The 25,380-nt window shown below is 41.1% G+C and overlaps 1 protein-coding gene across 2 annotated transcripts; it reads right to left on the minus strand.

Moving 5' to 3' along the window:
- Nucleotides 1-226: 226 nt before the first annotated feature.
- On the minus strand, nt 227-20,298 carry prdm1a (PR domain containing 1a, with ZNF domain). Of its 2 annotated transcripts, none has more exons than XM_049478745.1 (7): nt 20,207-20,298; nt 9,845-10,096; nt 7,760-7,879; nt 6,034-6,286; nt 2,653-3,584; nt 2,400-2,528; nt 227-2,305 (listed from the first exon to the last, which is right to left on the minus strand). In XM_049478745.1, exons 2-7 carry the CDS (start codon nt 10,070-10,072, stop codon nt 1,751-1,753), a joined length of 2,217 nt encoding a protein of 738 aa, XP_049334702.1. In that variant the 5' UTR covers nt 10,073-10,096; nt 20,207-20,298; the 3' UTR covers nt 227-1,750. The 2 variants fall into 2 exon arrangements, with proteins under 2 accessions (XP_049334702.1, XP_022534812.1); XM_022679091.2 differs by lacking the exon at nt 20,207-20,298 and adding an exon at nt 12,090-12,305.
- Nucleotides 20,299-25,380: the final 5,082 nt, after the last annotated feature.

Consider the following 25,380-nt stretch of genomic DNA (forward strand, 5'->3'; position numbering starts at 1 on the left):
ATTTAAAATCAAATAGGCCTAAGCTGGACTTCGATCTTTATGTGGATAGAAGCTTTTACATGAATTTGACTTCGTTTAGATATGATCAATTGACTTGATTGTTCCTTGAATTAATTGAATGTTCCCCAAATTAATATTAAACTGTTGAAAGTGTGTGTATGTGTATTTTTTTTTTTAATAATAATAATAATAACAATATGACGAAGACAAGAAAGGACACACACAGTTTCATTAGGTCAGTGAACATTTATATCATAATTTACATTTGAACAAGTTGTACTTAAATAACTATGTAAACCAGTATGTAAACAGAGACAGATTAGTTTCTTTTTGTCTTTTTTTGTTTGTTTGTTTAAAGCTGAAGATGTGGGGAAGACTTTGGTCATAGTTCAGGAAAGAGATAGAAAAAGAAGTTCGGAGATGCTACTGCTTTACGGCACGTCTTGTTGCCTTCAGAAAATAGATCATCTTAATAGCTGGACTTAACAAAACCTGGTCTGAAAAGAAATAAAAAAAAAAGTACAGATACAAGACAAATGAGGAAGATGAGGAAGAACCAGTGCATATAAAGACCAAGGCGCTTTGGTTTGTGCCATCCATGAGCGCAAAAGGGGCAAACAATAACAAAACAAAAAAACCTCTACAGAACAGACAACAGCTAAAGAGCAACTAACACTTCATAGACACGCATTGCTCTTTAAGTAAGTGAACTTTGGTAACTAGCTCCGCATTCCTTGTTTATCCCCAATCCCCTCCCCCTTTTGGTATCAGTATTGCTCCAAAAATATTAGTGAGTGAGTAGAGACGTACTCTCAGCTTTATAGCCAGTGTGCTACATGCGAGCAGACCCCTGTTCATTTGGACCACGTGGAGAGCTGCACTCCAGGACATTTGGTTTCTTCTTCAAGTAGAAAAGCAATAAATATCATATATGCCTCTGACTTCCTTCAGAACACACAAATAGAACTATATACACACACACACACTCATAATTTGAGGTAACTTGTTGAAAAATTATAAAATGCCCTTTTTATACAGAGGAGTGCTCGACAGAGATTAAAGAAAGGCCTGTGGGGAAAGTCATCTAAAAGCAACCTTGCCCTGCTGCCCCCCGACATTTGAAACAATGTGATTGTGGCATATTCAAAATTCCATCAAAGCCTTCCACAAAAAGAGCTACCTTTGTTTTGTTTTTTAAATACCAGCCTGCATATAAGAAATTAAAACCCTGAATTAAGGTGAGCTCCTTATTTTTGTTTGACATTATCACAATCAGAAGCCAAACAAATTAAACAGCTAATGCAGGCTGCAAGAAACTATGTACAAAAGAATGACAAAAAAGACAAAAGAAAATATACATAACATCCAATTGCAATGATTACCAAGTCATTGTAAACATTTTTTGTTTTTAAAGGAAAACAAATCGGACAATAAATTAAGGAGATTGCATACTAAACTGAACCAAATATTATTAAAGATTAACAATTAGAAACATCAATAACAACAATAATATTACTATGAATTTAAGAGTAGATGATTGTCTCTAAAGTAAGTGTAGGACACATTGGACCGCTAGCAGTCTGCAACAGTGCCTCTTAGCCCTGAGTACAAGAAGTCCCTGAAGACAAAGGCCTGAGCCTGGCTCCTTTTGAAAAGGATTTTGTACACCTGTGGCTGTCCACCGCTCAGACCCAGGGAGCTGGAGCTGATGGACAGCGTGTCTTTTAGTGGCTGTGTGCTAGAGATGGGGCTAAGGCTCCATCGCCTCCACAGTCTCTTGTTTCACCTTGACGGGCAGGAGTTTAATGACCGATGTCTCGCTGCTTGGCTCGTACAGGCCGTAGGAACTGGAAAGATGTGGGCCAAGAAGATCACTGCCTTTGTGGTACGATGACTTGAGGTCCATTTCCCGGCTGAAGAGCAGACTAAGGATCTGCTTCTCCACCAGCCTCTCCACATCTACGCCTTCGATCTCCTCCAATCGGTCAGCGTGGTCACTGATGTCGAAGCGCTCAATCTCCTCATTAATGCGATTGAGCTCATCTAGGCTGCAGCAGGGAGATGGCATGGCAGCCAGGCAGTATCCCTTAAGGTGAAGGCGAAGGCTGCAGAGGTGGATGTAGTTGCGGTGACAGTGCGGGCACTTGTGGGGGCGCTCTCGTGTATGCAGCCGTTTGTGCAGCTTGAGGTGAACAAACTGTGTGAACTTTGCTGGGCAAAGCTTGCACTGGTAGGGCTTTTCACCTGAGTGTAGTCGCAGGTGGGTCTTCAAGTTACTTGTGCTACTGAAACGCTTGTGACACACCTATGGAAACAGAACAAATGCCTTTAGTATTTAAAAAAAAACCTTCACAGGTTCAGAGGTGTTGAGTAGAGTAATGAGTGGAGACCAATCTCACCTGGCACTCATGGGGCTTCTCTCCTGTGTGGACCAGGTAATGCTTCTGCAGGTGGGCCAGCTGGGTAAAGCCTTTATTGCATGTCTGACACTTGAAAGGACGTTCACCACTGTGGACACGCAGGTGCACCTGAGAAGACAGTTGGGGGAAGGGGGGAAGTTAGATACAGAGTACCATTCATAGCATGAGGCATGTATATATTGAGAGGATTGAAAAAGAAGGGAAAGAGGGGGAGCAGCAGAGTGACTCTTACCTTGAGGTTGGAAAGTTGTCCAAAGGTCTTGCTGCATACATTGCACTCGTACTTGATTTTGCCATTCTGCTTTTTCAGAGGGTATGGCAGGGTCTTGTAGCCTGCTGGGCCTCGCTTCATCTTGCTGAGACGGATTTCCTCATCCTCCAGACGTCCAGCGCTTGGTTGGGCTGAGGTAGGGTTGGCAGGCTGCTGGTCAGGGGAGGCTGCACAGCCAGCCGTGGGGGATCCACTAGCAGGGACATGAGGGTGTCCATGCCCATGCAGGGGTTTGTCCTTCGGGGTTGTTGCTTGAGGGAAGGCACTCTTGGGGGGTGGGATCAACAGGTCCCTGTATGGTGGCGGCAAAAGCAAATTCCGGCCTCCCTCAGGAGGAAGCATGGCTGAAGGGTGGGGCATGTGAGGAGGCAGTAGGCCATTGATGAAAGGGTACATGCGGGGGAACACACTCCCCACTGGAGGAGCCCCATTCATAGAGTAGTGGCTCAGAATGTAATGTGGATTGGGGTAGAAGGAGGAGATAGGAGTAGGAGGGGAGAAGCCTGGGTAGTGGCCCAAGCTAGCACTGTAGGGGAGGGCAGGTAAGTCTCTAGGATCCCGTGGTGCAGGACTGCTCTGGGGACTGGACTCTGGGCTGCTGCGTGCTGGTGGGCTGGGGGTGGATGAGGATTGTCCAGGTGAGCGAGTGGCAAAGCAGATAGCTGTGCTTGCCTTCAAGAATTCTTCTCTGATGTGATGAGGTTGTGGACGAATGGGATAGATGACACGGGGGTAGATGGGTCGGTCAGGGCTGTATTGACAGTGAGGCCGTGTGGGCAGGGGCCTAGCAGGTACCTTCCATGTGTCTTTCAGGATCTCTGAAACAGTGTATTCTCTCTTCACCACTGGCATTTCTTCAGATGCTTGCTGCTTCGCTTCCACCAGACTTTGTTCTGTGAACACAGTACAACGGCACAATAAATTAAATATTCTACAACAGTTTTAATTTTCTGAGTTCTACAGCTCTCTTCACCATGCTTTGGCCCTGCAATCTTATAAAATGGGCTTGCCCCATTCTCTGTGAACTCAGATGAGATACTAATGGGCTCCTCCCCAGACCATTGACTTCTTGCTACAGGAGATCCATTGTTGCACAGCACATAGATCTTCTCAAACCGAGGAGGTTCAGAACACAAAGCAGCCTAGTGGTTCAATTAGGGGCGACAGTTTGACAGATTGTCCTGAGCTAAGGTCTGCAGACAGGATGTGAGGCATGACAGCAGATCCTGGTCCGGGTGGTGGAGTGGGGTGGATTCTGCTTCGAGCACTGATAATATCTAATGGATGTGGCAGCACATGATTGAAAGTTTCCTACTAATAGGCATCCACAAAGCCCCTAACTCCATTCACGGAACACTCCTCCAGGAAAGTTTAAAAGTAAGTGAACTTGGATGCAATTCTCTTAACACCCTTACCAAATAATACACTTTGATTACCTTCTCGTGAAGGAGGGGCAGTTTAAAGCCTTGTTTAAGGCTAGCATTTTAGAACTAGGTGTACCATGCAGACTTACTAATACACATCAGACAAATCTTTTAAGAGCAAATAATCATGTCCTGCAGTTTTGAGGCTCATTCTAAACCACTACTAACAGTCCACGCTGTTGCCACTTGCATGATTAAAAAAGATGAGGTCTTGAAGAGGTCAATTTTACGTTTCACATGGTTTTCTCTAATCTCCCTTTTTGTGCCTCTCCTCATGAAAGAAGAAACTTTCAAAGAAGATGTAAATAATCAAAATCACTTCCTGCCTCCTTTCCGGTGACCTGGCTTGAGTCTCTCTCTGGGCTCAAGTGTATGTGTTTGTGGCTAGCAAGAAAAGTATCCTCCTAAAAATCTCCCTATCATTCTTTCCCCATCCCTCTGCACCAGCAGCAACATGTAAACACAGTTAGAAGTTATCTGTATCACCCCCAATTCCCTTCCAGAGATAGCACCAGTCCCAGAGAGCTTGTGCAAAACAAACAGCCAGCGATCTCACAGATATCAATCTGTCAGCGCGGCCCTGCCGCCAGGAAGTTCAAGTAGTCAATGGAGCGTTCCCCCCCCCTTTTCCCTCGTTCATTCTCTGTAGGCCTCTTTTAAAGTGCCAAATAAATTAAGGAGTTGTGCCAAAGAGCTATCCACGCCTCCCCAGACATATCTTATATGTGTATAAGTATAAGTGTGTGCGCACCTGAGAGCGGTTACAAAACCTTTTTCTTTAGAAAAGTCAGCTTGGATAAAGCATCATTTTTACCTCTTCCGAAAGCAAAAGAGGTCCAGTGAACCATGCACTTAGCCTGCCTAAGCTTTTCTAAATCAGTCCCATGTGGGAGGCCCTGCCAGTCATCTCGGCCCATTCCATTATACTGAGTCATTTGGTGCATTGGCTATAAGGCTGTTTGTGCTATGACTAGCTCTGGTTTGATGGTTTGAGAGAGAACGACAGATAGCGAAGGAGGGCTGATCCCACTCTCTCAGGTAGCAGGTAGAAGCTTGGGTGTCAGCTGTGGGTCAGCAGGCCTAATTATAGACTAACATTTGTGTGAATACCTGCCTGTGGAGCGCAGGGGGCCAGGCAACAGCATCCAATGTAGCCTGAGGGCATGCGCATGGCTTAAGGGAGCGGAGACACTAAGACTGCTCTGTTCCCGCCACACCTGAGTATTGTCTCCTTCCTCCTCTGTGTGTGTGTGTTTCTCTCAATCACTCGCTTGCTCACTCACTCTTACACACACACACACACTCTCTCTCTTTTTTCTGTCTCTTACAACACAAAGGGTTTCACTTTGAGACTTTTATTACTGGTTGAGCAATAACAGATTGAGCGTGTAGAGCAAGCTTTCATGTTGAAAGAGTGTCTTTAAGTGCAGATGACTGTGGCATTGCACCTCCCCCTGCTATGTAATTAGGTTCAAACATTACTATGTCTGAACAGATACATTACGTAGAGAGAGACAAAAACACAAGCGATTGGAGTGGCGCAAGGAATCCTGATCTTCCGATGAAAGGGAGAAGAGCATGTTCTGTTGGCATGATAATAACAGACTCTGGCCTTGTAGTGAAGACAGCACACTTCCCCCTGACTTTATCTGAAGGAACGAATGGCCAAGAAAACAACTACCTGCTGCTTGACAACCACCCTCACAATACACACCCTGCCAGCATTATTATATGCTATTGAACAAATAGTTCAAATTAAATGTCCTTCATTTAATTCCCTTGAGTAACAGGTTCAGGCTCATTTTGAGATTACTTATTTTAATGCTATCTGATCTAATAAAAGGTTTAATCTTCTGCCTCATAATTAAACTTTTGACTTTGTAACTTTGTAAGATGTTTTTTTTTTCTTTCTACTTACTGAGCTTTTGCATCATGAGATCTCCCGAAAGAGGGTAGTGCAGTCGCTGGGCGAAGTCGGAGCAGTACCACACCAGCAGCTCTTGGTCAGCTGGAATCGCCTTCACTGTGTAGAAGTAGATGTTCATGCCGTTCTGGCAGGCTGCCAGGTTCTGCTCCTCCTGTGAATGGGCTGGGTTCACATAGCGCATCCAGTTGCTCCTCTCCTCGTCCAGGCCATCCACAAAGTGATGGAACTCGCCTTCTGTGTAAATCTGGCAACAGAAAAAGGCGTCAATTTTAGCGATTTGGTGCCAAAGGTTGTCTTGAAAACCACACACAGCTCTGCATTCTGGGAAAAGAAAGGCACTCTGAATCCTGACGTTGCCTTAGCCTATCTCCACTCACTTAGTTCCTCGTTGTGGTTCTCAGTGCCTGCCCTTGAGACTGACAGACAGACAAGTGGGAGATGCTAAAGCGTACAGTCTCTTATAAAGCCACGCCGTTGACTCAGCTTGCACGCCCCCACCAATACTCACACTCTCGTATTGAATTGCATGTCTTCTCTCCATTACTCTCTCTCTCTCTCTTACACACACACACTCACATACAGACTTTCAAAGTTATAAAGTGGAACAGACTTTTTTTTTTGTTTTGGGCTAGTTCTTAAGGTTAGCGAGTCTTGTTTACACTAACCTGTCCATTTCCAGGAACGCATCTGTGACGTCATCTAGCTCTGTGTAAGGCTTCCCTCTGTTCTATGACACTAGCTCAACTACTCACTCCTCTTCCGCTGTTTTGTACATGTTTTACTGTACTGTCCCACAACCTCCCCCTCTCTGGTATAGTAGAAGAGTGCAAATACCAAACTGTGGCCTTAAGCAGGTAAAGAGCACCTATAATTGTCTGTTGGGGAATTCTAAAACGGTGTGACAAAGATAGACACCCCGCAACTCCTGCCCCCAAAAGTCTAAAAAAATCATCAACTAATAACCTGAATACAAAGCAACTGATTAGCAGGAGCTGAAACTTTCCAGCTCTCCAGTTGGTGATTAAGTTGGTTGGTTATCGTTGCTACTGGATGATTTTAAAGAATTTTGTGAATCCCTTAACAATTAAACCAAAATAGCCTGCAACATTTTTCATGGTAGGCTTGTGACTGGAGTGACTTAGCACTTTCCCATGACGAAAGCTGCAGACTGCAAACAGCTGAAAGCCACAAGCAGGGGAAGAGAAAGCTAAAGCTGCACAGGCCTTACTGGCAGCTTGGTAAAGCTTTCCGCACCATACCGAGATCTACAGTCAGCACAAAAACCAGCGGGTCTTGAGCAAAAAGCCACCTGACTGACTGATGATGTGACCTCCCCACAGGTCAGGAGCAAGCCTGATGTGGAGCTTTCAAGTTGCAGAGTCATTCAGCACCTCTTTCGACATTCAGGAACAGTGCACAGTCAAAACAAGATCACGGAAGATGAAACAAAAACGTTCACTCTCTATCAGCCGAGCGCCGACGCAAGCTCTGTGGTTCCCAACACACCAGACGCTTACTCAGCGCTTTTTCTTTCTTTCTTTTTTTTTCTACTTAAAGCATGCTCTGATAGCGTCCATGATGTCACGCAGGAAGTAAGTCAATGGAACAGGACGTGACCTGCTGTTTCTTTTCTTTTTTTTTCTCTTTTCATTTTACTCAGTGTTGCACCCCTTTACTGAAAGTGAAGCTTCTGAAAGAAAATAAGCGATAAACTCACCCTCCAGAAGTACTTCCTGTTGGCATCTTTGGGGACATTCTCTGCGGTGTACTTCTCTCCCACTAGAGGGCCGAAGCGAGTGCCTTTGGGGATGTACTCTCGGCTCACTACACCGATTACCTAGAAGGGGGGAAAAAGGGCTTGTTATGTCAAGCTGTAATCCTGCAACTTCATAACCCTCAGCAAAACGTTCCATCATGTCATTAGGCAGTGGTAGGTAGGGTGATTTACAGGCAGGTTTACAAGGCATTTATGAGAAAGAATGACAGCGAGAAAAGAGTAACAGAGTGAAAGTGACTGACAGAGTGCAATAAAGACAGAAGTATGTTCTCGCAAGGCCAGGTAAGTGACCCTAGTTACTGTTTTTCATTGTGTATGAAAAATCTCTGTATAAATAAATTGAAAAAAAAAAAAAGAAATTCCTTAAACATCCTAAGGTCCCTACCCCACGGCTTTTTTTTTAGAGTCAGGAGTCACATCCAATACAAGGTCACATCCACATCTGAGAGAAAGAGATGCCACCGTTTGCCCCGTCTCACCTCTCATTAAGCACCTGGACCATCCCTCTTACCCTCATTACCAAGCTGCCCACCCCACCACATCAAACGCCACTACAGGCCTCAAAGCACAAATCCACACCTACGATTACAGCACGCTTCTTCCTTTGAGGTAAACAGCATCAAAAAAAAAAAGAAAGAAAGAAGAAAAGACCCGAAGGTGGAGAGGAACACCACTGTCTGGGCTGTTGGATTACAGCAAGTGAACTTCAATCTAATCTCCTCGGCCAAGATCCGCTCTCTTCTTCTTCCTCTTCTTCTTCTTCTTCTCCCCCCCACCACCCAACCACCACGATTACATTTCTTCCAGCGTACCCCCCAAAAACACAAACAGTTGTCTGGATAAAGATGTCGGAAATCCCCCTCCCCTGCTCTCCGCCTTCCAAACCTACAACAGAGCGGCGTCTCGTTTTGGAGATTAGGCGTCTTTTTTGATAACTCATTAACCAAGATTTACCCTTACTTCCTAGCTTAGCGCAAGGCCTTCTGCACTCACTTCCACATTGTCTTTTATCTTTTCTCTCTCTTTCTCTTTCCTTCTCTCTGTCTTTCTCTCTGTACATTGTTAACCATTCAGAAACGCTTAGAGTTTTCATCAGCTAATAATTTAATCTCCTCTCAGGTTTCTTTGTTTTTGATCCCCAACTTCAGTGATAAGACAAAAAGAAAAAAAGAGAGCTGAGTGATGAGAAAATCTATTGCACTGATCCTGGGAGCGGTTTAAAGGCCCATCCCCGGAGAATCAAGGGGACGTTTGCTCACCTCCACAGACATCACTGTCTGTCTCAGATAACAGGGTGTTTGATGTGAATAGATGTGATAGATGGAAAGCACACGTTTCCCTTTTTCCTTTTCAACTTGTGCTGCCTGTGCTTGGCAAACACAAATAACTTGTGTAAGGGGTTTGTGAAAGGAAACAAGGAGTTCTAATTTTTTAGACCAATGTAAGTTCTTGTTTTTGACAGTGTAGGAGATAAAGAAGATTAATTATGGCGTCATTAGCCATAAGGAGTGGTTTACGGAGATGTCATAAACACAAATCACTCTTTGTCTTGCTCTCTTAGTCAGACAGTCTCGCTCTTACTAGTCACTTACTCAAGAGAAAGGCTCTTATCTAAAGATCGGTAACTTTTTAAGACCTGAATTTTTACATTTTACATTACACTTTGTACCAGTTTTTGCTATTGCTTCAACTGTCACAAAAAGTTCCCAAACAAAGAGCAGATAATGATGAGCAGGTAATGATGATCTCTTAAGATGCCAACCGTTTCCTTTCTTTAAGTCTGCTTTTGTTAATCTGCCCATCGGCTATCGCATTAACAATAGGCACACTCACTCATGGAGGATTTTTACAAGCAGATGGTATATACAGTATCACGCATGAATCCAATGCCGCAAACCCAAACACCATCCTGCAGGCCATGAGTTCCTCAGTCTACGAGTGTGTGAGCCAGCATTGAGTCACACCACAGAGAGTGTGTGTGTCTGTGTGTGAAAGAGCAGGAAAGAAGGAGGGAGCTTGGTGTACCTCTTTGGAGTCTGATGAGTGTCTGAAGGCCAGGTTCCGGGGGAGTGAAGCCTGGGCCCTTGTAAGCTCTGGCTTGTCTTGTGGGTTTTCCCACGTGTGGTCCTTCACTATGTAGGTGCATTTCTCTTCAAACTCGGCCTCCGTCCACTTGGACATGTCGGCGTCCTCTACGTTCATCTTTGCGTCCACCTGGTCAGCGGTGTGGGGAGCCTCCTCAGTGGTCAACATGACAGAGCTATGCTGAGAGGCGGCCTAAAAATGAGAAAAGGTGTTAGTGAAGATAATTTCTTGTAGCTTTAAACTATTGATTCTTACTGTATGTTATTATAGAGAAATTGGCAAAGTAATGTAACTCAGCATTTCTGTATATCAGTAAAGCTGAAAGCAGATCTTTCACAAACCGTCGCAAAACGGAAATTAATTAGAATAGAACTTAATCAAGCACTCTGGTCAAATGAACTGGAAACTCGTAAGAAATTGCACTCATAGGAAAAGTTAATTAATCTATTATTCATTAGTAAACAGATGCCTAATGAAATGGAAACCAATGCCATTTCTAGTTAACTAGAAAAATAAAAATCACACTGAGATCAGCCTCTGGACGCCCCCACGCTCAGTTCTAGCCTTCCATAGTACTCTTAAACTAACGGCGCACTCAAATAATCCAACCACAATCTAAAACCCCTTGTCTTTAGTGAGAAAGTGAGGTCGAGAAGCACATCTCCACCACTCCCTCCGTCCATCTCCACATCTTCACCCTCTCTTTCCCACAATCTCTCCATCCTTTCCTATCTCTATTGCCAATCCCCCCTCCTTCTCCTTCTGGAAAGAAAAGTCGCAAACATGGAATAGCGGAGGAAGGAAGTGCCGTCTGTATCTGAATGGAGCTAAAATTGGAATCAGAGTTGTAGAGCAACGGACAGTGTAAACCCAGAGAATAACCTTGTTGTGTGTGTGTGTGTGTGTGTGAGAACAAAAGGAAAAGAAACACAACTTTTCCATAGGAGGGCCACAGCAGCGCAAACAATCTTCAAACGCTTCCTACCCAGGACTGTCTCACAAATAGTCCGAACACAAACTGTCCAAGCACAGACCCAGGAGCATTAAGACCACTGTTTCAATCCACTATAGAAACTTTTGGCAATATTAATAGAAAATACTAAAAAAAAATAATAATACAAATATTTATTATTTGCTTTCATATTACAAATAACTTTTAAACTTTTTCTTTTTTTTCATCTGAAAAACGAATCCCCAATTAGAACTGTCCGAATTTGATAAGTGCTCATTTAATGCATTTATTTGTAAATTGATAAATCTATTGTAAATTTCTACAATTTCTACAAACTGTTCCAGTTATATGCGTTAAATGATTTTTAAAAAAAGTGCAAGCTGGCCTTTAATTTGCTGTGTACAGCTGCAAGATCCAAACTAATACTGAAACTGAGAAACTGAACATGAGCAAACTGGGCAACCGTAAAACCAGTAATGCTTAACGCTGAATCAGAAAAGACTTCAAAATTCAAACACAAAATTAGGAGAGAAAAAATAGGAATTTGATTTAGGAATTATCTGAACAAATTACAAAATTACAGAATGCTTTTTAACATATTAAAAAGTTAAAATTTAAAACAAAACAAATTTAAATATATATACTTTTATAGAAACTTACATATAAACTTTTTTTAGATGTTACATTTGTTACATTTTAATTTTAAATAATTTTAAGTTAATTCTGATTTTTTCCATTTTCTTAGCAAAAAGACTTTTTACTCCACTTTTCAAAAGCATATAAAATTATTTCTAACAAACTAATTAAACAAAAAAACAAAAATATTATTTTTTTAAAGATTTTAAAATTAAAACTATGGTTTTAAAAATTCTGGTTTAAATTCAATAAAACAAAAAAAGTCATTTTATAAATTGCTATTTAAAACACAAACACAAAATGTAGAAATTTAAAAAAGTGGCTTCCACGTTAAAATCCTGTAGACGCATTCAATTTTGTGACATTTCTACTTTTGTGACTTTCAACTAAATTAACAACTTAACACTCAAGTGACCAAACCATCACATAGAACAACAACCCAGTACAACCAGCCAAAACAAAAAGACCAATATAAAAAACAGTATCACTCTTTTTTTTTTTTAAAGAACTTCTTCCCAAAGGAGACAAAAAAAGTAAAACACAAGCTAAATCAAAGCAAGACAAAACAGCAGAGGCACTGTGTAAGTTCTCACTCACCGACAGACTTTGGTTCCAGCCACACATAGAGCCGTCTGATCTCTCCCTCGCCTCTGTGTGTGTATGTGGGACAGGTGCAGATCGCCCCTCTATATCCCACTCTCTCTCTCTCTCTCTCTCTCTCTCTCTCTCCCTCTCCTGTCCCACCACTAGTCCAGATGGTGAGTGTGTTCTGTGAGCGTCTCGAGTTTGACTGACTGCCTGAGCGTGTGTCTTGTTGAAGGCAGTTGAAGGCCCCTCCCCTTATCCCTCCTCTCTCTCTCTGTGTGTGTCTCTCTCTAGCTGTCTCCACCCTCCTCAAGGAAATTACTCCTGCAATCACTCTTGCAATTACAATTACTCTCCTCTGCTTCAGTTATTTCTGTGACATGATCTCTCTTTCTCTCTCTCTCTGTCTCTTTTCTCTTTCTGTCTTTCACACGGACAAATTCAATCTATGCAGTCTCAGTCTATGTTTTTATGCAGTTTCCTAAAATGTGCTTGGACCCTTTTATCCCCATTCATGTCCCCATAGACCCCCACTCAACCCACTCCCATTGAAACCAAAAGAGGAGAACTAACAGGCGCCAATCACTATATCAGATAAAGTTAGGTTAGATTGGACAGAGATATGGTCTTGTTTGGAGAGGGGAGGGGAGTCGCTTGGTCGGATTGGGGGGTGGTGTTGATCCCCTTTCCTCTGACTCTCTTCCTGTGAAGGAAGGACATCCTGCAGCAGTGACTCAATAACCTGTTGCTGTTTACTAAGAGCAGGACTGCAGATTGATGACCGCGTTTGTCCTCACACCTCCTCCTCCTCCTTCTCCTTCTGCTACTCCCCACGCTCTCCTCTCCGATCTTTTTCAATCCTCTCCCTTTCCCCCTCTTGGACCCTAGGCTCTGCACAGACTGTAGAGGGCGCCACTAACTGCTGGAGGTCTTCTCTGATCTGCTGGCCTCCGCTGATCTTCTGAGATCTTGTCTTCTGCACCCGTTTAGATTGTCAGTTGTGGTGGAGCTGATTTGGAGATTTTAAGGGAGTATTTTCCCATCAATTAATCTTTTTTAGGCAAGTATTAAAACAATATGAAAACATTGAGTTTTTCAAATGAATTTAATTGCTTTAAATTGAGTTAAATCGATTCATTGTGACAACCCTGGCTACAACACAGTAAAGGCACATGGATAAAGCAATGTTTGGCTTTCAACATACCTCAGAAAGTTTAAAAAAGTGAAAAGAAAAAGAAATGAAAAAGTGCAACATACGTGGCTTAATAAATAACTGATTTAGTTAAAACTAACTCTAGTAATCTGTTTTTTTTTTCAATCAATATAATTTTTGCTACTGTTATCAATATTATAGAGATGATCCTAGAATTATATCTAAGATGAGACTTTTTTGTTTCAGGTTAAACTATCTCTAGGAATCTGTATTATTTTTAATCAATATAACTTTTTGCTATTGTTATCAATATTATAAAATCCATCTACAGATTTAGAGTTAGCAAATAAGAAGGTAATAAAACTGCATGGTGCACAAACATTCTACTATTATATAGATATATTTAAATATACCTAAATATATATTTGCAGTATACATTCAATGGTTTAAAAATCCAAACCAAATTAACACTTCAACACAAACTTAACTGATAAAAAATGAACAACAACTAAAATAGACATACTTTTTACTTTTATTTTTAGGGGTTCTGGACTCAATGTGGGCTAGATATGACACGCACTATGATTTACATATAGCACGGCTCTGCTTTGAATACTCCCTATAACGAGTATTTTATATCAGTTATAATTATCAGCATGGTTAAATAAAACCCAGCTTTGTTCATCTGCCTGTGGGTTTCTGTCATGCCCACGGATGAAGATGAAAGCATCAAAAAAGCAGGGTAAAGTGCAAGCGGCAGACGTAGTCAATCTCTAGTGGTCTGCCACGGTCTCGCGCCGCTCGCCGCAATAAGATTCTCCCATAGCAATAAGTGTTTAAAAAAAAAAAAACGAAAAAAAAAAAAAGCCTGGAAATCCCCTATTCCCCCTCTTCTATCTATTGCTACACCACACACAGTGACATAAGTGTGTGTGGGAGAGGAGGAAGGAGGAATAATGAGGAGGAGTAATAAAGAAGAAGAAAACAAAAAACAAGATCTCTAGGTTGTCTTGGAACGACTTAAACTCAGTGTATTTTGCTTACATTTAAGATGATAAAAGAACTGAGCTACAACAGTTACACTGAGATACACTGGACCCCCCCCCCAACACGACCCGTCACCCACCCAACAAAATCGTACTGGTGACAAAGATCTAACCACATCACTTGCTGCTGCTGCCTACTACTTCCTGGCAGCGGATGACCCAAAGACAGACCCCCCCCCCTCCTTCTCCCCAAAGGTCTGTCTCTTCCCCCTGCCTAGCTAGACCCAACTGCCGGCCCACGGCGAGGCCCGAAATCTGGCCTCCAGCTGGGCCTTCTGCAGCACAGCCAGGCACCAAAGAAGGCCCTGACTCAATAACAAGCCACAGAGAGAGAAACAACAACAAAGGTCTCTGAACGTTTCGAGCGAAAAACGAGCGCTTCCTTTGGAAATTGCTGTGCGGTCGCGTCTCGAGGGACCAGAAGCTGGGAACAATCTGGCGAGGCCTGGAGTTTGCCCCTATTGCCACGGCCATCGTAACCAACTCTTACCACCATCGTGGTGTACTCTCTCCGTCTCTCTTTTGGGGCTGCCCACACCATAAAGCAAAGACACAAGGAAAGAGTAGGCTGAAGATTGGGCTTGGGGGGGTTAGGGAGGGGTCTTTTTCTGGCTCTGAAGTCAAATTCAAATTGGGGCTTCTGTAGTAGTGGAGTTTAATGTGGCCTGTATGCCTGTAAGGGAAGAAAGGAGCCAAACAAAAGGGACAGAAGGACTTCCAGCAGCTTTGTTAGTTTTTCCAGAGGGCTACAATCAAGCCCACTGCTGGGCTTCTGCTGTGAGCCCTTAATACAGGTGAGAGACGCTGGTCAAAAGACTGTAAAAGAATGCGCAAGTGCAGGTACAGCTTCGGTTACCAAGGTACAAGCGGTACAAACTTCCCCTCAAATGTACAATGTGACTCTTTTAGGTTTAACTGTGTTCTTGTATTAGTAGGAAAAACAACTGCACATGATTGTATGTCCCTTAACTAAAGGTACCAGAGATACACCCTTGAGGGATAGCACCCTGACAGGGACAATGATTTTTTTTCTGAAAGTATGGACACTAACATAAACCTTCCCACTGTAGAAAACCACACAGAATGAGGCCACACTGCTAAGCTTTTACTATAGATCAACAGCAGAATGAAGTAGGTAAAATATTGAGACATTTAAAGCTCACACAAGCTAAGATCACTTCCAAGGAATACAGTTTTTTTCTGTTTCAACCCCTCACTGACACACAACTGCCTCTGGGCATCTAGAGTGAGCCAAATCTCATCTGCCCTTCATGACCCATTATTATTCTTGGCACTCAAATATCTGAACTGGATTATTTGCATTTATGTTTAATAGCCTCCCCCTCCCCGACCAAACAGTTCCCAACACTCCCAGACAGACCACACACTCCTCCCTTTCCAAACACATTTACAACTCAGCATTATCTCAAGGCAAAACCTTAATGGAGCTGCGTTTGAGGATCTGTGATTCTTCTCAACATGGTGCTGGAAAATTCACTACATGGACTAAAAGAATTTATCCTGCTTTTGTTGAAATAAAAAAACAGCTTTTGTCTCTACTGTCCAGGAAAGACATAGCAATTTTGGAGCATTGCTCTAAGGATTTGATCAGAAAACATCATAAGTTCATTCCACTGCTTAACAGCTCAATGCTGAGGGGGCTTTATATCCCACTGATCCAGTACATTCGTACTGACACATATCAGAAAGCTTGAAACTTTAGAGAAACTTTAGAAACAGGGGTGTAGTGTAATGAGTGAAATACAGTGTCTACATGGTGTCTCCCTAAACCCTAAAAGAAAACTGCAGAAACTATTGGAAATTGTGGCATTCCACAAGCTGAAACTTAGTTAAATCATTGATATTTTTGTATTTTTTGTTGTTTCTAAGATCACCTGTTGTACCATCCTTTTGATGCAGTGTGTATCACCAGTGCTACATATATCACAGTTTAAGAACCACTTTTTACAGGTCCTGTGAATTATATTAAAGTTCTATACCATTGCAAGGATAGTATAACATGATGTTAAAGTTCTTGAAACTGAATGTTCTGCCCACAAAATGATACAACTGTGGCAGGACTCATTAAGAATCATTAAGTTCTGGTCCAATAAGGACTCAAATAAGTAAGTTTCTTGACATCCAACACAATTTGATGACACACAATTACTAAACCTTAAATTGAATCAAAGGTGTTTAAGTTTGAAAATGACCAAAATATCCTTGAGGACATTGTTTCTCCAGGCCTGGGATTAATACACCTTCTTCGGCTGCGATACAGTTGGGAATAAAGTCATATTGATTTTATCAGTTACGTCCGGCTCTAACTCAAGGCCTCAATGTTAACAGCCTCTCCTTTTCATGAGGCCAACTAACCACATATTAGCCCAGGAAGAGGCACTAACGCAGGCGGGCTGGAGGTGGTAGCCTCAGGCTTGTTGTGATGGAAGGGGTGTGTGTGGTGTGGTATGGTCTGGTGGTAGGATGGGGGGAGCAAGCTTTCCTTTGGTGTGTGTGTGTGTGTGTGTGTGTACGTGTGCAAACAGATAAGTGGGGGAAATGGCCATTGTTCTGGGAAAGTTAATCCACAATGGTTGAGTCAGTCGCGTAATGTCCATGTGTGTGTGTGTTGACCATGTTGAGCCGGGGGGGCTTCAGCTCTGCACGTGTCCAGCATGCGGTTTGTTACCCCCCTGCCCCCCAAACTTGCTTTATGTCATGGACTGGGGATCTAGTGCCCCAACGCTTGTAATCCTGCCAATCCCAGCCCTGCCATCTGGGGACAATGTCCAGCTCAGCACTGAGAAAAGGAGGGGGAGTTTTTTCCTTACCACCCCACAAGCACGGAAAAAATTAATCATCCTCCGTTTGACCACTTAGCGGTGGGATAAGGGTGGGTGACATTAAGGCATTGTTGTTGTGATAAATTGTGTGATTATTCTGGTATTATTCCGTTGTTGTAGAGTGTATCATGGGTATGATTACTATTTCTAGAGCTCTAAACAATTTCTGAGGTTCTAAAAAAGACAGATTTAGACTTTGTAGACATCAGCAACTAGTGCGAAGTAACAAGTGGACAATTTAAAGCCCATTATCTGTATCATATTTTTTCAGATTTTACCTAATATTTGAAAAACTTTTTTACAGAGTATTTGTTGTTATATAATGACCTCTAAGTTTTATATCTGATCTTTCAGTATCTATCAAAAATACTTGGTTATATACGACGAAGGTAAACGCAAAGATTTAGCAGCATGCAAAGGAAAGATTTCGTTCTTTTTTTTAAGTTAGCCATAACTATAAGTACATGCACAAAAATCATTTTGTGTTCCTTTTGTGTGCCAAGTTTTGCTCAGTATTACTTGCTAGTTACAATTATGTATTATTAAGTCTCTGCACGAATGACAAATATCAATGGAGTTTAAAAAAATCAACCCCTCAATCATGCAAAAACCTTGTATGTCCATTGGTCTATTTTTCACTTTTTACATAATTTGAATCTGGCGGATGATAACTTGGAATAAAATCTTTTTTTATACTGACTCCCATTGAAAGTCAAGAAGGATTTTTCTTCTCCTGTAATGATTTTTGCATGACAGCCTCAAGTGCTACGTTCTTAAAGGCTCTTGAGCAAGCATGCAGGCCTCTGACACAAATGAACAGAGACGAGAGTGTCAACAACATGCCATAATTTGAGAGGAAGTCTAAAATTAGAAGTTGATTACAAAATGTCATTAGAATAAGGGCTCTGACGCAGCAGTTACCAAAATCAGGTAAATGTTTACAGCCTGCAGAAAGTTCCAGCATTCCAGTAAACAAGCTCTGATCTGTGTTTAGTCATTCAGTGTGTAAACTGTCTGCAGTCGCAGGGGGTGTTTGTACAGTACAGAGCTTGTTCTGCACTCCATTAACACAATGAGCTGCATACTGTGTTGAAATAATATACTGTAATAAGTATTTTATGATGTTTACACTACTAGTTCGCAGTTTTGGCCACGGAGAAGCACTGGAGAGGTTCTGGATGCTTTGCTAATACTTCCAGTTCACCTCAGGACAGTGGAAGTCCAGGATGAAGACTGGATGGAGAACCACACTAATAAGGTAAAACATGGGAACATGCACATAGCACATGATCGCCCATACAAAAATACAGATCTTTAATCATTTGTTTTATAATAATCCCATTATTTAGCAGCCGTTAAAAAAAAAAAAATCTGCTGCCATTCAGGTGGTTCTCACCACAATCCAATTATTACAGATGGTGGATGCTAAACACGATAAACTACTGGTTAAAAGTCTTATATTCTTTAGTTGTCCAGTAGCAGGATTGTATGACCCAGACAAACTTTTTTTATTTTCTTATTTGAGAAATTACTTTATAACTGCACTTCACCTGTCAGATTGCTAATTACTCTCTTCACTGCACAAACTAAGACTTAATTCAATGTTAAGCTGAGCTAAAGAAAAGGTTTTTATATGTTGGAACAATATTAAATTATTTAAGCAGTGTAAGGGTAGCCTGTTTTTAGACATCAATTTCAATGAATAGCTTCAGTTAAAACAGCATTTTGAAAAAAAATCATTTTGAAGCTTATTCATTTTAGATTAAAAAAATAATAAAGTATTCATTTTTACATTAATATAGATCTAACAGAAAATGTGTCAATTATACAGCTCTGGAAAAAATAAGAAACCACTTAAAAATGATGAGTTTCTTTGGTTTTACCAAACTGAAAACCTCTGAAATATAATCAAGAGGAAGATGGATGATCACAAGCCATCAAACCAAGCTAAACTGCTTGATTTTTTGCACCAGGAGTGGCATAAAATTATCCAAAAGCAGTGTGTAAAATTGGTGGAGGAGAACGAGGGTTATTACACAAAATATTGATTTCTGAATTCTTAAAACGTTATAAATATGAATTTGTTTTCTTTGCATTATTTGAGAACTGAAAGCTCTGCATCTTTTTTTTATTTTAGCAATTTCTCATTTTCTGAAAATAAATGCTCTAAATGACAATATTTTAATTGGAATTTACGAAAAATGTTGTCTGTAGTTTATAGAATAAAACAACAATGTTCATTTTACTCAAACATATACTTATAAATAGCAAAATCAGAGAAACTGATTCAGAAACTGAAGTGGTCTCTTATTTTTTCCAGAGCTGTATATCTACATTTTTTTAATAATTCTGGGAAGTTTTAGCGAGTTATAAACAGTGTAAATGTATAAATTGTTGTGTGAGAAATAGAGAAATGTAAACACACCTGTTTCCCCTCAGATGTTGATAGCGCTGGAAGCCTGTTTTGCGCTGTCAAGCCAGACTGGTTAACACCAGCCAATCAGAGCGCAGAAAGCGACATACTACAGCCAATCGTACCCGTAGAGGGGCGGGACTAGTGGGAAAACGGGCGGGAAGCAAATTGATTTACCTCAGACGACTAAACAGCGTTAAACGTTGAAAATACGAGAAGAAAAATACAGAAAACAGGCGGGATTTGTTTTAAATTAATAAACTAAACGAATTCTGCGGTTGCAAATACAAATACTGCGGTTTACTCGCGATATTTACCGAAAACAAAACATGTAAGTGTGTGTGTGTGTGTGTGTGTGAGAGAGAGAGAGAGAGAGAGAGAGAGAGAGAGAGAGAGAGAGAGAGAGACTCAGCAATTCAGCGTTTTTTTTGTTTTGTTTTGTTTTTATCTTTATCTGAATTGATTGAACACTTGGGAAAAGTGGGACACGACGCTGAACTGCCAGTTTATCAGTAAACATTGATTCAGACACACACAGACACACAGCAGAGAAGCACATGAACTTTAAAATGATTAAAATTAACGTTTAATTTGCATTAATAATAATAATAATAATAATAATAATAATAATAATAATAATGTGTGTGATAATAACACCATGTAAAAAGACTTACCTGAACGTGTTCCCATAGACGTTTGTGTAAGAAAAAGGGGAGAAAATGAGCTGAAAGAATGCTCAGTGCTGTGAAGGAAGGATAAGTGTGTGAGGTTTTATGAGGTAAATCTGTCTCTTCTTTAATCTTTACTCTATTTACCCTCCTCCCTACACACACACACACACACAGCTCCACCCTAATCAACCTAATTAGGCTTTGCCCAAGCAATTAACACTGTAGGCTCTTTTTCAGGCTTGCAAATACAAATATGCAAATAAAATGGTCAGCCATAACATTAAAACCACTGACAGGTGATGAGAATAGCACAAAGAATCTGGGTGGAATCTTGGATAGTGCATATCAAGCAGCAAGTGGAGAGTCAAGTATTGAAGTTCTGGGTGTGTGTTGGTATAAGTAAAAAGGATCTAAGGATCTAATCAAAAGAATTCACTTTGACAAAATCCAGTTTGTGATGGTTAGTCAACTGGTTCAGAACATCTCTGGAACATCAGGCAGATCTTGTGACTAATAGGTGTCAATAGTATTTGCATTTATTAATCAGGTAGAAGAATAGATATAAGGGTTTAAAAATACTTTTGTAGAAGTTGAAGTATCAACTCAAGTAAAAGTGTAAAAGAAATGGTTTCAAAAATACTTGAAATATAAAAGTAAAAGTACTGTAAAGAGAAATAATTTAGCCATTAAGGACAAAAGCTTAGGTCGTGCCATTATAGGCTACCTTTAATTTCACCAGAATATATGCCCATTAAAATTAAATGCATTTAAGAACAATGCAAATATATTAAAGAAGATTAGTTGGGACATTTCTCTTGAGATCTCTTGAGTTTCTGCCATGCATCATCTTCATCAAACTAAGCTACATATGTCTGCTGTGTGCTTGCTGGAGTGTGACAAACGCATAAAAAACAATAGGTATTCCGAATTGTATATGTTGTTTAATTGCTTCTCAGCCGACCAATAAAATTCACTCTATCCAGAGGGAGAGATTTTTTCTGAATACGCTTTTTTTGATAAGAACCCAGAATGAAAACAAGCCAGATAAAAATAGAAGTAACAAGGTTATTTAAAAAAATGTAAGTAATAGAAAGTACAGATGAAACAAAACTGTAGGTACCAAATAAAGACAGGGCCATAGGCACCCAAAGATCATTGATGTTTATTTATTTGAGTTAAATAAACTTAGTTTATTTGATTGTAGGTTGAATAAATGAACCATTTTTATACAGTCAACGTGACATAAGTTTTGAAGCATTTCCATTGGACTATTCATCATGGACTGTTCATAAGAATTAAAAGGCAGCTGTAATTTACCGAAACATACTCAAAAATTGTGGTGAGAGTCCAGCTGAGTTGCTGAATCTTTAGCACTGTGGTAGAAGAGCACATTCTGACTGAATGTGACTCACTGTAAGAGTCGTGTAGACTGTCGTCAGACTGAATGCGGTCAGTGAGGTTTGTGTCAGCAGAGGAATCAATGAGAGTCTGATACAGATACAATCAGCTCTACTGCTGTGTGAAACCTGGTGTCGAGTCATGCCACCTAATTACGACTTGGCTTTGTGCGGAGGAAAGTGTGTGTGAGGAATACATCATATAAGGTATCACTACCTGCAGTGGACAGTGCAGTGAGTGGTAATGATCGTGACCAGCGCCATCTTGCTAGAATTGTCTACACAAAAAGAAAAGCGACCCAATGCAGGAGGCCTGAGTTCTTTGTTTTCTTCTCAAACTAAAATTTATGATCTCACTAGATTCCAAAAGATCCAGGAAAAAGATGATGCTTCTAATAACAATCAACCAAGTCCTGCTGGAAGACCATCAAAACCTGACCCCATCAGATAAACAGCATTTTTAAGCTTTCTTACTTACAATATTGAAGAGAAACTCCTCAGCTCATTCCAGAAGAAATGGATAGAGCACCACCATTCCGGAGAACTCCACTGTTCTACAACTCAATGTCTGACACTCTATCCCATGCCTGACTTTAAGTATGTTAAAAACACTCCGTGAATTTAATTAATTCAATTGCTTCTCAGTTTGTAGCAGTGCAGTTTGGCTTGTAAGCGCTGCATCGTTGCTAGGTTACCTGTATGTGGCGGAGTAATACATGGAGAGCTTCAGTTACAGTGCATTACCAGCTAATAACGGCACTCGTAGAACGCCTTTCAGCCAATCACATTGCAGGGTCGGAACTAACTATGGTATAATGTACAGTATATCTGTAGCAGAGAGTAATTATTGTTAGATTATTGTTAGGACATGGAACCATCCAAATAAAAACAATTGATAGTGGTGGTCTCTGGTTTTCCACATTACTGTAATACCCCCTCAAACACCAAACCCCCAACAAACACGCGCACACTAACCCACACACACATAGACACACATAGACAATTTTTTTTAAGTGCAATCCTTCAACACCCATTCAGTTTTAGTATGAAATCCATGTCTACTGTAAAGTGGCACACACACACCAGCACACACACACTGAGGGAAGCCCTGTGGCCTGCCGTGGCTCCGCTGAGTGCTGCTGCTGCTGCAAGAGTGCTCTCATCCAGAAGAAATATTTGGCTTGGCCTGCTGCCAGAAGGCTTCAGCAAAGCGCTGCCAAGACATTCCCCCCCTCTACCCGCCACGCGCCAGCAGAGCCTAACGCTGTGGGTGTGTGTGGGTGTGTGTGTGTGTGAATGTGTGTGTATGAGTGCGACCGCCCCATTCAAAAGAGCACAGCCGATATCCGAAGCATGGCTGATCTTAAGAAAAGGGCCCGAAAAAAAAAGAGCGTCAAACAATAGGGGTCCAAGCACTTTCTTTCTATAGGCTACTGTATACTTCCCTATGGCCTCTTTCAGCTTTGTTGTCTCCTGAAACACAATCCGCCTGTCTTTCTCTCTGTCTTTCTCTCAGTGCGTGCGTGAACACAGAACGGTGTCCTCACCTTTGTGAGCTTTATCGGCAGCACAATCTCGTGCTGAAAAAGAGAGAGGACAGCCCAGCAATAAAGAGATTTCACTTTCAAATGTTTCGAGGTCACTGGGTTTGTGTTACAAACTCGCTCTTTTATTGAAGCATCAGTGGAGATAATAGATGTGTGGTATGGCGTCGAGGAAAGGGGAAATTAAAGCCACCGTGCTTATTCCTATCAGATCACACCTGAACCAGTTAACCACATGATCAGATTGCACAGCCCAGTGTGTGTCATTTCCCAGAGATGAGCTGTAAAAAAAACAATCATTGTTGTGTAAAAAAAACTTGAGTGCAAGGTAGTGTAAACTTAAACAAGTGCTTTTACAATTGTGTCAAATTTTAATTGTGCACCATTTATTGGAAGCCTTGTCCTTCTCAGATTGTAAATGTCATTTCTATTGACTCATTTTACAGCCGTTACATCATGTTTTAATTTTATTTAATTTGTGTTTTTCAATTTAAATGTGGATTGATAACTCTGTTTGCGATAAAAAATGCTCATGTGTGATTTCAAGCTTATTTACCACCCTGTTATTTTGCCTCAGAATGAAATGTGCTGGGGTGGCATGGTTGTGTGTGGTACCTAGGAATTCCTGTCTTGTGCCCAATTACCTATCCTGACCCTGACAAAGTGGATAAAGGCACTGCAATGGCTCACAGGAATCACCTTGTATAGCATCATATCTGTTTTCTTTTTTTTTAGTAACAAGAATATTGTTGTAATTATTATTTCCAAATCTTGCTGTCTTCTTGAACAGTACATTAGGTAGCTGAAGCTTTGGCAAAAGCACTCGGCTAGAGGTAGCTTTCAGTCTAGCATGGATACCCACTCACTTTTCTGGCTTTTCACCTAGTAGTATAATCAGTGAACCCTTAAACTGATAACAAGTTTAGTGATGCAATTCATGGAGGCCCCACCTCAGAACTTAAAGAACCTAAAGGATCTGCTGCTGCTAATGTTGTCTTTAGTGCCACATACCACATGTTGCTTTCAGAGGTTTTGTGAAGTCAATACTTTGATAGGTCAGAGCTATTTAGGTGGCATAAGGTTGACTACACAATATTAGAAACAATATTTCAATATTATTATTATTATTATTATTACTATTAAGATCACTAATATTGTCAGCGTCATGTTTAGTTTTGGAAGAAAAGTTTTATTTTTTTTTGGTTGGGGGCTCAGAGTGCTCCAGCAAACAAAGTAAAAATTGCCAGTTCAAAACAGCATCAGCAGCCAGAGTCAGAGAGAGAGAGAGAGAGAGAGAGTACAACTGGCCTTGCTCTTTCAGGAGTGAGTTAATGGCAATCCTTTTCCTTCTGGCACTTCTAGTGTGATGTTGGTCAACATTAATGTATGAGAGCAGGGAACATGGCGCTTTCCTCTGAGCACACTGGTGGCTGCCCTACCGCATTAGTGGCAGTTTGAAAAGAGAGGGGGAGGCATGTGTTAGCCTTCACCCTCTTAGTGTTTGGAGCATTGCTACTGATAGGGGGAGTTTATATGAACAAAGATTGGCTAGAATGTTTTTTATGTTTGTTTTTGTTAGCTAGAAAAGCTTAGCTGAACTGTATTGAACATGGAACTGTATTGAGTCAATTGGGTTTTTGCATTATTGACTAGTTTATGGCAATTGTCTCAATTAGCCCCTCGGACTGCCACGGTTCAGCTCCCATCTGGGATCAGTTGTAACATTGACATTTATTTACCATGAATAGACCATCAATTTAGACCAGAATGGTTTCTTCCCTTACTGTTAATAAATAGGCAAAAGTCAATTGAATAGCTAACAGTAACAGTAGCAGCAGCTGTCTCAAGCCTGACTTTCCTCTTCACTTTTGTCTATTTTAATAGCTAGGCTACATATGGGGTCAAATAATATTGTGTACATTTGATTTTTGGCTTTAACAGACAGGCGGATTAACCGCACGTTGTCTCGTTTGACCTGATTATACATATGAATTAATTTAGGTTTAATTTGTACTGTATGTGCCAGCTGGAGGCTCAAATTAAGACACAGCAGGCTGAATTAAAAGTATTGATTTTTTTATAATCGTCAACAAGGGGGCTAGAATTAAATTGGGCTGGGTCGTGTGCGCTGGGGTTGCAGAACGAGGCCTTCCAGGGTCCCGCCTAAGCTCCTTTAGGCCTGTCCCGTGCCGGGCTGCAGCTTTTTTTGGTGATAAATTAAGTCAGGGACGGATAT

Source organism: Astyanax mexicanus, chromosome 4, assembly GCF_023375975.1.
Source record: "Astyanax mexicanus isolate ESR-SI-001 chromosome 4, AstMex3_surface, whole genome shotgun sequence".
Classification (NCBI taxonomy): Eukaryota; Metazoa; Chordata; class Actinopteri; order Characiformes; family Acestrorhamphidae; genus Astyanax; species Astyanax mexicanus.

Excerpts from the sequence above, each read along its gene's own strand:
- prdm1a (XM_022679091.2), bottom strand. The coding sequence starts at position 12,116 with ATGTGTGGCTGGAACCAAAGTCTGTCG. Across the intron at positions 10,097-12,089 it reads GCTGGAACCAAAGTCTGTCG|GCCGCCTCTCAGCATAGCTC; the intron begins GTGAGTGAGAAC and ends TCTCATTTTTAG. Across the intron at positions 3,585-6,033 it reads TCTCATGATGCAAAAGCTCA|AACAAAGTCTGGTGGAAGCG; the intron begins GTAAGTAGAAAG and ends CTGTGTTCACAG.